Source organism: Hyla sarda, chromosome 3, assembly GCF_029499605.1.
Source record: "Hyla sarda isolate aHylSar1 chromosome 3, aHylSar1.hap1, whole genome shotgun sequence".
Taxonomy (NCBI): domain Eukaryota; kingdom Metazoa; phylum Chordata; class Amphibia; order Anura; family Hylidae; genus Hyla; species Hyla sarda.
Genome location: NC_079191.1, coordinates 310,975,390 through 310,990,434, shown reverse-complemented (window position 1 = coordinate 310,990,434; position 15,045 = coordinate 310,975,390). Strand labels below are relative to the sequence as shown.

The following is a 15,045-nucleotide window of genomic DNA, read 5'->3' as shown; positions in this document are numbered from 1 at the left end:
AATCTGGTTCACCCACACTTTAACCCTGTGTATAGGGTTAAGTACGAGTGAACCGGCTGTCAGTTTCTCTTTAAAGTGTACCATTTTTTTTTATTTTTATCAACTGGTGCCAAAAACGTTAAACAGTGTCAGCAGTGAGCACTGTGGTCAGACAGAAAAATACATTTTAAAAGAAAAGAACTTCCTGTGGAGCATATAGCATCTGATAAGTACTGGAAGGGTTACGATTTTAAAACCCTTAAAGGACGCAGGGTTTTTCCATTTTCATTTTTTCCTCATCACCTTCTAAAAATCATAACGCTTTCAATTTTGCACATAAAATTCCATATGATGGCTTATTTTTTGCACCACCTATTCTACTTCGCAGTGACATTAGTCATTTTACCCAAAAATCTACGGCGAAACGGAAATAAAATTCATTGTGCGACAAAATTGGAAGAAAGAATTTCATTTTGTAACTTTTGGGGGCTTCCATTTCTACGCAGTGCATATTTCGGTAAAAATAACACCTTATCTTTATTCTGTAGGTCCATACGGATAAAATGATACCCTACTTATATAGGTTGGATATTGTCGTACTTCGGGAAAAAATCATAACTACATGCAGGAAAATTTATATGTTAAAAATTCTCATCTTCTAACCCCTATAACTTTTTTATTTTTCCGTGTACGGGCCGGTATGAGGACTCCTTTTTTGCACAGTGTTCTGAAGTTTTTATCGGTACCATTTTTATATTGATCTGACTTTTTGATCGCTTTTTATTATTTTTTTTTTTTTTTTTTATTATTTTCATTATATAAAAAGTTACCAAAAATACGCTACCGTGTTTCCCCAAAAATAGGCCCTAGCTGGATTATCGGGGTGGGATGCAATATAAGCCCTACCCCGAAAATAAGACCTAGACCAGTGGTCTCCAACCTGCGGACCTCCAGATGTTGCAAATGTTTGCAACATCTGGAGGTCCGCAGGTTGAAGACCACTGACCTAGACAATGCCCGAGCTACAAATATTAAAAAAACAAACTTTAATTTACCTTCGTCCTCCGTTCCCCCGTTGCTAAGAAACTGGCCTCACTGTCCTCCGCTGCGGTCCTGGGGAGGGGAACATCACAGAGCCTTCAGCCTATCACTGGCCACAGCGATGTCCCGCCTCGGCCGATGATAGGCTGAGCTCACTGTGATGTAAGAAGCCGGCAGGCTTCTTACATGACAGTGGGCTCAGCCTATCATCGGCCGATGCGGGACATCGCTGCGGCCAGTGATAGGCTGAAGGCTCTGTGACGTCCCAACACAAGGAAGCAGCAAGAACAGCAGAGGGACCATTAGGCCGGTGCCTTAGCAATGGGGGAACGGAGGACTAAGGTAAGTTAAAGTTTGTTTCCAAATATTTGCAGCCCGGGCACAGGAATAGATACAGCGCAGCGGCTGATAATTATTTGGCAGGGGGTGGGGGGGAGAAGCTGCGCTGGCGGATGACAAATGATTAGTCCCCCGGCCCAATAATTTTTTTCACTTTTCTTTTTGCAGTGCTGTAGCTCCCATAGGGACCTATAGCACTGCACACACTGATCTCTTATGCTGATCCCTGCAAAGCCATAGCTTTGCACGGATCAGTGAGATAGGGGCTCGATTGCTCAAGCCTGTAGCTCAGGCTTGGAGCAATCAAACCCCGATCGGATGCCGCGGAGACAGGTAAGGGGACCTCCGCTTGCGTCCTAGCTGATCGGGACATCGTGATGTCCCGATCAGCCCGACTGAGCTGTCGGGAAGCGTTTAGTTTAACTTTCAGACGCGGCGGTCAACTTTGATCGCCGCGTCTGAAGGGTTAACAGCCCGCGGCACAACGACCCTGTTTTAAACACCAGGACCTGGCGTAGGGCGTACAGGTACGCCCTACGTCCTTAAGAGGTTAACCCCTTAAGGATGCAGGACGTAAATGTACGTCCTGGTGCGGTGGTACTTAACGCACCAGGACGTACATTTACGTCCTGTGCATAACCGCGGGCATCGGAGCGATGCCCGTGTCATGCGCGGCTGATCCCGGCTGCTGATCGCAGCCAGGGACCCGCCGGCAATGGCCGACACCCGCGATCTCGCGGGCGTCCGCCATTAACCCCTCAGGTGCCGGGATCAATACAGATCCCGGCATCTGCGGCAGTGCGCGATTTGAATGAATGATCGGATCGTCCGCAGCGCTGCTGCGGGGATCCGATCATTCAGAACGCCGCACGGAGGTCCCCTCACCTTCCTCCGTCCGGCTCCCGGCGTCTCCTGCTCTGGTCTGAGATCGAGCAGACCAGAGCAGAAGATCGCCGATAACACTGATCTGTTCTGTGTCCTATACATAGAACAGATCAGAATTAGTCCCTATGGGGACTATTCAAGTGTAAAAAAAAATGTAAAAAAAATGTAAAAGTAAAAAAAAAGTGAAAAATCCCCTCCCCCAATAAAAAAGTAAAACGGACGTTTTTTCCTATTTTACCCCCAAAAAGCGTAAAAAATAAATTTTATAGACATATTTGGTATCGCCGCGTGCGTAAATGTCCGAACTATTAAAATAAAATGTTAATGATCCCGTACGGTGAACGGCGTGAACGGAAAAAAAAAAAGTCCAAAATTGCTACTTTTTTAATACATTTTATTTAAAAAAATTATAAAAAATTTATTAAAAGTGTTTTATATGCAAATGTGGTACAGATCATGGCGCAAAAAATGAGCACCCATACCGCCGCTTAAACGGAAAAATAAAAAAGTTAGAGGTCATCAAAATAAAGGGATTATAAACGTACTAATTTGGTTAAAAAGTTTGTGATTTTTTTTTAAGCGCAACAATAATAGAAAAGTATGTAATAATGGGTATCATTTTAATCGTATTGACCCTCAGAATAAAGAACACATGTCATTTTTACCATAAATAGTTCGGCGTGAAAACGAAACCTTCCAAAATTAGCAAAATTGCGTTTTTCGTTTTAATTTCCCCACAAAAATAGTGTTTTTTGGTTGCGCCATACATTTTATGATATAATGAGTTATGTCATTACAAAGGACAACTGGTCGCGCAAAAAACAAGCCCTCATACTAGTCTGTGGATGAAAATATAAAAGAGTTATGATTTTTAGAAGGCGAGGAGGAAAAAATGAAAACGTAAAAATTTAATTGTCTGAGTCCTTAAGGCCAAAATGGGCTGAGTCCTCAAGGGGTTAAATAGAAGTAATTCACAAATCTGTTTAGCTTTCTGGCATCAGTTGATGTAAAATAAATAGTTTTTCAACAGAGTATCCCTTTAACCTCTTCAAAAGAATGCAGCCACAACAAAAAAAGAATAAACTGCAAGTCTTACAACAAGGAATTTCATTTTATTTTACCTTGATCGTGATTTTGAACGGGCCCTTGGTTTTTCATCTTTTATCATTTTCTTCTCTTCCTTTTCATACAGCTCTTCAGTTTCATCTTGCATTTCCTCAATATCCATATCCTTACAACGGAAAAGAGAACTCTTTAAAGCTTTTATGAAGTAATAAAATTAACATCACCTACTGCAGTGCTCCCTAAACAACATCCGCTTCACATCAAATTTTTTCCCCTCAATAGCATATACCGTATTTATCGGCGTATACCACGCACCCCCATTTTAACAGGGAAATGTAAGTAAAAAAAAATAAAATGTTAAATAAATGACTTTGACTAAATGCCACATCATCCCCCCAACTTCGTTTTCTTCTGCACCTCAGTTTGGTCCCGTCCCCTCCAGTGCTACATCATTCCTTCCCTTTTATCAGTCCCTGTGCCACATTTACCCCTCTCATCACCACCCCCCCATGTCTCATCATCTCCCCATGTCTCATCATTCCCCCACCCTGTCTCATCATGTCCCCCATCATTCCCCCACCCTGTCTCATCATGTCCCTCATCATTCCCCCCTCATCATCCCCCCACCCTGTCTCATCATGTCCCCCATCATTCCCCCTCATCATCCTGTCTCATCATGCCCCCCCCCATCATCCCCCCACCCTGTCTCATCATCTCCCCATGTCTCATCATTTCCCCCTCATTATCCCCCCCACCCTGTCTCATCATGTCCCTCATCATCCCCCCACCCTGTCTCAACATGTCCCCCATCATTCCCCCTCATCATCCCCCCATCCTGTCTCATCATGTCCCCCCATCATCCCTCCACCCTGTCTCATCATGTCCCCCATCATTCCCCCTCATCATCCCCCCACCCTGTCTCATCATGTCCCCCATCATTCCCCCTCATCATCCCCCCCATCCTGTCTCATCATGTCCCCCCATCATCCCTCCACCCTGTCTCATCATGTCCCCCATCATCCCTCCACCCTGCCTCATCATGTCCCCCATCATCCCTCCACCCTGTCTCATCATGTCCCCCATCATTCCCCCTCATCATCCCCCCACCCTGTCTCATCATGTCCCCCATCATTACCCCTCATCATCCCCCCCACCCTGTCTCATCATGTCCCCCCATCATCCCCCCACCCTGTCTCATCATGTCCCCCATCATTCCCCCTCATCATCCCCCCACCCTGTCTCATCATCCCTCCCCATCATCCCCCCACCCTGTCTCATCATGTCCCCCATCACTCCCCCTCATCATCCCCCCACCCTGTCTCATCATGTCCCCCATCATTCCCCCTCATCATTCCCCCACCCTGTCTCATCATGTCCCCCACCCTGTCTCATCATGTCCCCCATCATTCCCCCTCATCATCCCGCCATCCTGTCTCATCATGTCCCCCCATCATCCCCCCACCCTGTCTCATCATCTCCCCATGTCTCATCATTTCCCCCTCATTATCCCCCCCACCCTGTCTCATTATGTCCCTCCTCATTCCCCCACCCTGTCTCATCATGTCCCTCATCATCCCCCCACCCTGTCTCATCATGTCCCCCATCATCCCCCCTCATCATCCCCCCATCCTGTCTCATCATGTCCCCCCATCATCCCTCCACCCTGTCTCATCATGTCCCCCCATCATCCCTCCACCCTGTCTCATCATGTCCCCCATCATTCCCCCACCCTGTCTCATCATGTCCCCCATCATTCCCCCTCATCATCCCCCCACCATGTCTTCATCATGTCCCCCCATCATCCCCCCACCCTGTCTCATCATGTCCCCTCATCATCCCCCCACCCTGTCTCATCATGTCCCCCATCATTCCCCCTCATCATCCCCCCACCCTGTCTCATCATGTCCCCCATCATTCCCCCTCATCATCCCCCCACCCTGTCTCATCATGTCCCTCATCATTCCCCCCTCATCATTTCCCCGTCTCATACCCCCTTCATCCCCCCCCTCATCATTTCCCCGTCTCATCCCCCTCATCATTTCCCCGTCTCATCCCCCCCTCATCATTTCCCCGTCTAGTCCCCCCTCATCATTTCCCCGTCTCATCCCCCCTCATCATTTCCCCGTCTCGTCCCCCCTCATCATTTCCCCGTCTCGTCCCCCTCATCATTTCCCCCTGTCTCATCCCCCCCCCTCATCATTTCCTTGTCTCATCTCCCCCCCATCATTTCCCCCTGTCTCATCTCCCCCCCCCCCCATCATTTCCCCCTGTCTCATCTCCCCCCTCATCATTTCCCCCTGTCTCATCCCCTCCCCTCATCATTTCCCCCTGTCTCATCCCCTCCCCTCATCATTTCCCCCTGTCTCATCCCCCCATTATTCCCCCCCTCATCATTTCCCCGTCTCATCATACCCCTACTGCCAAATGCTGTCCGGGCATGCTGGGAGTTGTAGTTTTGAAACATCTGGAGGTCCGCAGGTTGAAGACCACTCTTCCCCTTTCCTTACTTGTCTGTGCTTCGGCTGTCTTGCGGGGTCAGTGAAGCAGATGAGTTACGTCCTCTCCCGGCTTCTCTGTGCAGCATCACGGATGTCACTTTTCGGCGGCGACTACAGGAAATGAAGTGATGCCGCACAGAGAAGCCGGCAGAGGACGTAACTCATCTGCTTCACTGACCGCAGCCCGCAAGACCCTCCGCCTGACCTGACCTGCCGAAGCACAGCCAGGTAAGGAAAATAAACAAAACTATAAAAAGTAGGGAAAGGGGGAATGATGAGGGAGGTAGGGAAAATGAAAAGTGAAACTCACTTGTCTCCTGCACGATCCACAGGTACTGGTGGATAGTGCGGGAGACGCTGATTAAAAGGTAGCGCAGATCCGGGCAAGGTAGGGCTCTTTTTAATCAGCGTCTCCCACACTATCCACCACACCAGTACCTGTGGATGGTGCGGGAGAAAACAAGTGACAGAGCGGGGAGGAGCCTCCGCTGGTCACTGATTTAAAGTGGCCGCGGCCGTGCTGTTAATACTTAACAAGCAGACGCTGCTGAGGCAGCTTTAAATCAGTGACCAGAAGACTTATCGGCGTATAACACGCAGGCAGACTTTTTGCCTTAAATTTAAGTTTTAAAAGTGCGTGTTATACGCCGATAAATACGGTACCTTAGGAAATACTCCTGGTGTATACGTTAAATAGAGGCACTGACAGAGGTAGTTGTGCAGGGTGTGAGAGAAGGTGAGCTGTCCTCAGAAAGAGCAGCAAGAACCTGGTGGAAGATTGGCATCTGTGTACATTAAGGTTGTGCGCAGTTTGAGTGCCCATGTTGCTTCCTTTGTACTGCATATATTCAGTGCATCTAAGTGTGCACCTATTCCAGTTTAAAGGGGTATTCCAGGATTTTTTTTTTTTATTTGACTATGCTACAGGGGCTATAAAGTTAGTGTTGTTGATAATATAGTGTCTGTACCTGTGTGTGATGGTTTTCTCACAGATCTTCTGTGATTTTCACTCCAATATTTATTTCTACCAGCATACAAAATGACTGTTGTCTCAGATTTTTCCCAGGTTCCAGTGTGGCCGAGACCTGACCTGACTGAATCTGCTTCAATGGGTGGAGGGATCGCTTGGTGGGAAAGAGATCAATCTGCAACTAATGCAACAGCTGTAGGCACCCTGATTGAAAACCACAGGTCTTTGGATGCAGCTCATTTATGTTTCAATGGGTGGGGTGGCTGATGTGTGGGAGGGAGAAAAAATTGAATTGTGGGATTTGTAGTAAAAAAAAAGAAAAGTCAAACAGGAAATACCAGTTCACAAAAAGCTAGGTACAGGATTATGGTAATCTCACAACATAGCCATTTAGCCCCAAGACAAGCGCGGATCCTTCCTAAGCATGTCCATTACTGCCTGCCAGGTACGTACTAAAATCACCTTATGGTGGATAACCCCTTTAACATCTCCTCATATTGAGGTGGTGGCCATCCCCTATCTTTTCCCATTTCCTGTACTAAAAATAAACCAAGAACAGAGAGGAGCAGAGAGCTCAATAAAAGCACATATGAGAAACAACCTGGCCCCCCACCTCGGCAGTTGCATCACATAAAAAAAAAAAAAAGATAAGAAGCCTGTCTCGATATTGTTGAGAGAAAAAAAAAGCAAACTGCAAACAGTAGTGCTGGACGGTATGGCCTAAAATTAATATCATGGTATTTTTTTTTTATTATCGCGGTATCACGGTATTACCTCCTGCCCCCCACCCCCGCGAGTGTCAAATCTGCCCACCGCGAGCGCTACCATCACCGCTAGCGGTGTCCCTGTGCCCACTAGCGGTGTCAAATGTACCCCCCGCGAGCGCGATCATCACCGCTAGCGGGGTCCCTGTGCCCACTAGCGGTGTCAAATATGCCCCCCGCGAGCGCTGCCATCACCGCTAGCAGGGTCCCTGTGCCCACTAGCGGTGTCAAAAGAATGCAGAGCGCGGCTCTGTTCTCCGTCCCTGTCACCTCTCGGTACGGGAACAGATTTAAAAGCCTCACGCGCAGCTAACGTAAATAGCGCAGAGCTGACGCTAGGCTCCTAGCGCTGCCTATGTTAGCCCTACACTATTTGCGCAGTACTACGTTAGCTGCGCGCAAGGCTTTTAAATCTGTTCCCGTACCCTGAGAGCTGACAGGGACGGGGAACAGAGCCGCGCTCGTGCTCGACATTCTTGTGACACCGCTAGTGGGCACAGGGACCCCGCTAGCGGTGATGGTAGCGATCGCGCTCGCGGGAGGCATTCTTGTGACACCGCTAGTGGGCACATGGATCCCGCTAGCGGTGGGGATTGATCGTGCTCGCGGGGAGACTGGCTGACGTGCTCGGGGGGACACAGTAAATGGATTAGCTTCTGTGGCCCGATTCTGCTCTCGGAATCGGGCCAGAGAAGCTGACCGGGACAGGTGAGGGCGCTGTGCTGGGCTCTACAATTCATCCGGAGGGTGGGGGAGGGGCCCGACCGGTATAGCGGTATGGGCAAAAATCCATACCGTGGGAGAAAAAAAAAACGGTATCCGGTTCATACCGGTATACCACCCAGCACAAGCAACCAGTATGGTAAATTTTAGGCTGCGGCCCCAAATCCATCTCAGAACGCAGACTCGTGCCCCCACCACTTTTATCACAGCAGTAAGCAGAACTTTTGTTCTTTTTCTTTAGTTCCATTCCAACCCACAGAAATTGATGCAGCCCCTACCTCTTGTTGTATGGATAAAGAAGTATGAAGCTGTTGGTCTTTTTCCCGAAAGGCCTGCTGGCTGTCATCCTGTGATGGTGTAGCAGAATTTTCTGATTCCGACATCATATCTTGGTTTTCCTGAGCTGTCATCTAAATATGCATAAGGGTATTCATTATGAAGATAATATCAGCATTATGCAAAAACATTGATGTCAAAAGATAGTTCTCCAAATGTATTTCTAAAAAAAAAAAAAAGTAAATTTTTGGACTTACCGTAAAATCTATTTCTCTGAGCTTCTATTGGGGGACACAGGACCATGGGAATATGTTGCTTGCAACTAGAAGGCTGACACTAGTCAAAAAAAACTAAAGAAAGTCGGCCCCTCCCGGCAGGATATACCCGCCTCTTAGCTATGAGCAACTCAGTTTAGTCCCAAAGCAGAAGGAGAACCTCCCAAGACAGAACAGTCTAAACAAACACAAAAAAAAAAATACCCCCGCACAGGCTGGCCACAAACTACCAATGGGCGTGTGCTGTGTCCCCCCAAAGAAGCTCCGAGAAAGAGATTTTATGGTAAGTCCAAAAATTACTTTTCTCGAGCACTTCATTGGGGGACACAGGACCATGGGACGTCCTAAAGCAGTCCCTGGGGAGAGATAGATTAACATCCCAGCCAGAACAGAAATCAGGCGGCCACCTGCAGAACCTTGCAGCTAAGGCCTGCGTCGGAGGATGCAAAAGTATGAACATGGTAAAACTTGGCAAAGGTATGCAGAGACGACCAAGTCGCCACCCTGCAAACCTGCCCCATGGATGACCGCTCAAGATGCACCCACCGCGCGGGTGGAGTGAGCAGTCACACGAAAAGGGGGCACCTGACCTTTGCAACGATACGCCTCCGAAATGGCAGAGCGTATCCACCGAGAGATAGTAGCCTTTGAGGCGGGAAGCCCATTGTGCCGTCCCTCAGGAAGCACAAACAAACAGAGTCACACCACCGGAAGGAGGAAGTGACTGACAAAGTCCAAGCTGCTCGAACCAAGTCCAACTTGTGAAGCCGGCGCTCCCGTGGATGAGAAGGGGACGGGCAGAAGGAAGGTAACACAATCTCTTCGTTTAGGTGAAAAGACGACACAACCTTGGGCTGAAAGGAGGGCACCGGCCAAAGGACCACCTTGTCTTGGTGAAGCACCAGTAAAGAGGAACGGCAAGATAGGGCGGCCAATTCAGACACACGGCAAATGGATGTGACTGCGACAAGGAAGGCCACCTTCCAGTAAAGTAAACGAAGGGAAACGTGACCAAGAGGCTCAAACAGAGAACCCTGAAGAGCATCCAGAACAAGTTTAAGGTCCCAAGGAGCAGTGGGGGACCGGATCGGAGGAACCTCATGAGCCACGCCCTGCAAAAAAGTCTACACGTAATAAAAGGTCGGATGCAAGAGGGCGCTGGAAGAGAACAGAAAGCGCTGAAACCTGCCCATTAATGGAACTGAGGGCAAGAAGCGTCTCTAGTCCCAATTGCAAAAAGGACAAGAGGGTCGGCAAGGAAAAAGAGAACGAGCCTCGCACCAGCGGAAATAGGCCCGCCAGGTACGGTGGTAAATCCTGGCCTGACGAGGGCTTCCAAGTGTGGAGCGTGGTCCGGATGACATGGGAAGAGAAATCTCGGTCTCAACCGCCATGCCGTCAAACGCAGCGGAAAAAAATTGGGGTGGCAGAGGGCCCTTTGGTGAGGAGGTCGGGATGATCCGGAAGACGAAAGGGAACGTCCACCACGAGACTGACCACGTCGGCGTACCACACGCAACGAGGCCAGTCCAGGGCTACCAAAATCGTCGAGATGCCCTTCGCCTTGAGCTTCCTGACGACCCTGGGAAGAAGTGGAAGCGGAGGAAAGAGGTAGGGCAGAGCGAACCGGGTCCAAGGGACCATGAGAGCGTCTACCGCCAGGGGATCCCGTGACCTGGAGAGGAAGCGAGGGACTTTCCTGTTCTGGCGGGAGACAAAGAGATATACGTCCGGAGTTCCCCAGCGAGGACAGATCTGAGCGAAGACCTCCTGGTGAAGGGACCACTCGCCCGGGTCGGAGGTGGAGCGACTCCACTTCCCAATAGGCGATCCCGGGGATGTGCACTTCCCAATGTCCACTTCCCAATAGGCGATCCCGGGGATGTGCACCGCCTATATGGCAGGAACGCGATGCTCCGCCCTGGAGAGGTTCTTTGACACTTCCTTCATGGCCGCCGAGCTGCGGGTGCCGCCCCCCCTGGCAATTTATGTACGCCGATTGATGTGGCGTTGTCCGTCTGCACCCGCACCGGAAGGCCCGAAGTAGGAGACTCCAGTGAAGAAGGCACAAGAAGATCGAGAATGAGTCAGCGCTCCAGGATGTTGATGGGGAGACCGGACTCTGACCTGGTCCAGCGGCCCTGACCCGTCCTGTCCTGGAAGACACTTCCCCAGCAGAGAAGGCTCGCGTCCGTGAGAGATAGAAAGGAGCGACCCTCCCGGAGGAGGGGATACCAGAGCCACAAAAGGAGGGAGCAGCAAACTGGGAGCGGCAAACTGGGAGCAGAAGCTGGATCCCGCGGTGGAGAGATAAGGAGGATTTGTCCCACAGAGAGGATGGCAAACTGGAGAGGACAGTACCGAAATTGGGACTGCCTCCACGGAGGTCGGAGGTCACAATCTTGCCCAGGACCGCATGCAGGCACGGACGGGAACCAGACCCGGCCGCCGAAGGGCGCGAATCCCCGACAACAACTCCCGGAGATTGTCCTCTGGAAGAGAAAGACGGGCTGCCGCCACGTCGATGCGTATCCCGAGAAAGGTCAGAGATTGGGGCGGGGACAGGTTGGATTTTGTGCGATTGATGATCCAAACGAGTAATGTTGAGGCTGGCCCGATTCTGTTCCAGGGAGGGCGCCTTGATGAGTAGGTCATCCAGATAGGGCGACAAACTGAATATGACCTGCAGGAACAGCGAACCTTAGAAACCGCTGGTGGGCCGGAAAGATTGGAATGTGTAAGTAGGCATTCCGTATGTCCACAGAAGAGAGGAACTCCCCCGGATCCATGGAGGTGACCAGTGACCGCAGGGATTCCATCCAGAAATGCCGAAGGCGCACATGGCGGTTTAGAAGCTTCAAATTGAGAATGGGTCGGACAGTGCCATCCTTCTTGGGAAAAATGAAGAGATTGGAGTAGAACCCCGATTGGAGTAGATCACACCCTGGGCCAGAAGGGTGCGAAGGGCCACCTGAAAAGCTGCAGCAAGAGATCGATCCCGGGGAATAGAAGAAAATTCTATTCGATAGCCCTGGGATACGACCTCTCGAACCCAAGCATTCTGAACAAACGTTCCGAAAGAGGGACAGGCGACCACTCACCCGAGGAGAAGGCTCAGATGGGGGGGGGGTTACCTTCAGGCAGTGGGAGGTTTGCGAGTCCCGGATTTGGAAAAGGAGTGGTTGGAACAGAGCCCCGACTTCCAGGAGGTACGTGTCTTGAAGGAGGGTGTCGTCCAAACCTGAGGGGCCGCAGTTTTGTCCTGGCAGCCAGAGAAACAAAAGCGGCGAAAGGAGGGAGCCTTCCGCACGGGTCCAAACAGCACGGACAATTTTGAGGCAAGAGGGAACTCTTGCCCCCGGTAGCCTCAGATATGATCTTGTCTAAATGTTTACTAAAGAGACGAGACCCCAGGAAAGGCAGCTCAGGGTAGTGTATTTAGATAGCTGTGACACAGGAGGGTCCACCATTGGAGGGGAAGACGACTTCACCAACAGGTCCTGAGGGAAGGGAAAGAGAGCCTGAAGCTTCTTAGACCCATGGAAGCATTTGTCTGGATGCTTCCAGGCCGCTTCCAACAGCTTGTCAAATTCCGTGTGAGAGCTGAAAACTTGGGGAGCTCGCCGAACACGGCGGAAGGACACTGTGGGGGCCATGCCTGAAGTGCCTGGGTCCTGTAGGTGGAAGGTGACTGCTGACACCAGACCGTCCACCATATCTGACATACAGGAAGCTTCTTCAGAGTCAGAGTCCACAAGCTCTCCTGGGTAGTGGGAGCGCACCGTAGGAGTCTTGGAACAGGTGGAGGAGGACTTGGAAAGGAGGTGCGGTGACCGGGAGCGGACACTGGGTGACCGGTCGCGGCGGCGCCATGAGGGTGGAGAATGAGAGTGGGAGCTGCGGCGGGAGGACTCCGCTCGGCTGGACTCAGGGGATGATGCTGAAGAAAGGCGACCCGGATGGCCATGGGAGGTCTGTAGGGAATGGTGGGAGGTGTGCTCAAGACCACCTCCTGGGAGACCTTGGCAAAATCGGAGATGGTCAGAGAGAGAGGAGACCCACTCCGGAGCGGGATCAGACCTCCCACAGTCCAGCGGACCATCCTGAATGGTAGCCATGGGAGGACTGGGCCGCAAGGATCCACAGGGCGGACAGATAGGCTCAGAGGAACCGCCTGGCATTTTAGTGATACAGCCTGAGCAGGCAAAGTAAGTGACCAATGCAGGGCCTGGGGTCGGACATAAAGGGCCACTAGTTTGTCTGGACACAGGACCTGGGTGAGCTCGCTCCTTGTCTGTCTGTTGTCAGAGATGCAGATCTTGAAGGAGCAGTTGGAGCAGACTGTAGAACAGGGATGCTGCAGAGAGGCGAGCTGAGCTAAGCCCTGAAAATCCACTTTGGAGCAGGGCAGTAGGAGGGGCCAGCTGACCCGTGAAGCGCACACAGCCCAAGGAGTGGAGGAATCCTGACCCCTGGAATGTGCACTTGGCCCCTATAGGAAAAGAGAAGCAGGGGGAGGAGAAATATAGCCCCCTGCCGTGAAAAGACAGACCGGCCCATGAGAGGAGGAGCGCCAGGATCCCGGGCGCGCGAGCTGGAGGGCGAAGCTAGGGTAGTCCGGAGCCGCGGGCTAGATTAATTAAATTGCCCGAGGCCTGAATAAGTGCCAGAAGTCACAGCGCAGGAAGCGCAGCCTGGCAACAGAGGAGACCTCCGGCAGTACAGAGCGCAGCCAGAGGGAGCATAGAGCACCAGAATGAAGGCTGCGGCAGGCGGAAAAGTAGAAGGCCTAAGCCGCGGGCTACAGTGGGTGCCTCGCCGATGGCCCAGGCCTGGAGGAGCTGTCTTCTGAGTAGGCACCCAGATGAAAGAAAGGGCCGCGACCCCATGCAGGGACAGAGGCTCCCACCGGAAAGCACTGAGCACTGCAGAAAAAGCAGGGGACCAAGCCTGCTCAGGATCAGGCAAGTTAAACCCCTACATCCCCAGAAAAAATAGATTCCCCTTCCACAGGAAGGAAGGGAGGTAAAAAGGGGGGAGATATACTCACCCATGAAGTCTTCCGACTAGCTAGGGCCACCTGCCTTAAAGCCAGACCCAGCTGGCAAATGGGGGACCCAGACCCAGGTTACAACACCAAGCGCTGGCTGATGGCGAGGAGGGGTTAACGGCCTCTTCAGCAATGCACTGTGCCCCTAGATCGCAGGTGGAGGATCAGACAACGCCATGCTCCTGTCGACCCACACTAGAGAAAACAAAAATGGGAGAAACATTTTTACTAGAATCTGAAACTAGGAAAAAAACAAAAGAACTAAGACCAGGTCTGGAGAGCTCCTGCCTCCTGCTGACACTAAGCTAAAACTGAGTTGCTTAGAGCTAGGAGGCAAGTATATCCTGCCAGAAAGGGACGACTTTCTTTTGTTTTTTGCCTAGTGTCAGCCTCCGAGTGACAAGCAGCATATACCCATGGTCCTGTGTCCCCAAATGAAGCGCTCCAGAAATATGATCAGTAATGAGTTCAACATATAAACATTAGGAGCAAACCACAGAAAAACACAGGGATATTGAAAAAAAGCAACAACAACAAAAAAAAAAAAGCTCATGCATTGCAAACCAAACTAGATGTAGTTAATTGAATCATTAAGAAGATACAACTAGAGATGAGCGAACTTACAGTAAATTTGATTCGTCACAAACTTCTCGTCTCGGCATTTGCTGACTTTAGCCTGCATAAATGATTTCAGCTTTCAGGTGCTCCGGTGGGCTGGAAAATGTGGATACAGTCCTAGGAAAGAGTCTCTGAGTACTGTATCCACCTTTTCCAGCCCACCAGAGCACCTGAAAGCTGAACTAATTTATGCAGACTAATGTCCGCAACTGCCAAGCCGAGAAGTTTGTGACAAATCTATTTTACTGTAAGTTCGCTCATCTCTAGATACAACAATTGAAAAAATACAGTGACACTTATAGAGGCACTGTCATTATGAAAAATGTTTAAAATTTTGTAGTACTACTGATAAGATGACTTTATTAAATAAAAAAAAATGGCAATTTTACTAAAAAATTAAAACTGAAAATATCCGCCACTAGGGGTTATCTATCTTTATGCAGACAGACTACTCTGTATTTAAAAGCATACTGTATCCCGGCCGTAATGTGTGTTGGTATCCAGTATAGGAGATCACCATTGCAGCCTTTAGCTGTTCCTTAACTACAACTCCCATGATGGG

The 15,045-nt window shown here is 50.2% G+C and overlaps 1 protein-coding gene across 2 annotated transcripts in view; it reads right to left on the bottom strand.

Moving 5' to 3' along the window:
• Positions 1-15,045, bottom strand: part of SCAF8 (SR-related CTD associated factor 8) — a 137,543-nt gene that overhangs the window by 20,425 nt on the left and 102,073 nt on the right. For both annotated transcript variants that reach the window (XM_056567042.1, XM_056567043.1), the window contains 2 exons: positions 8,543-8,674; positions 3,366-3,475 (listed from right to left, as the gene is read on the bottom strand). In XM_056567042.1, the coding sequence (XP_056423017.1) occupies positions 3,366-3,475; positions 8,543-8,674 (242 nt within the window). The remainder of the gene's footprint in view (positions 1-3,365; positions 3,476-8,542; positions 8,675-15,045) is intronic.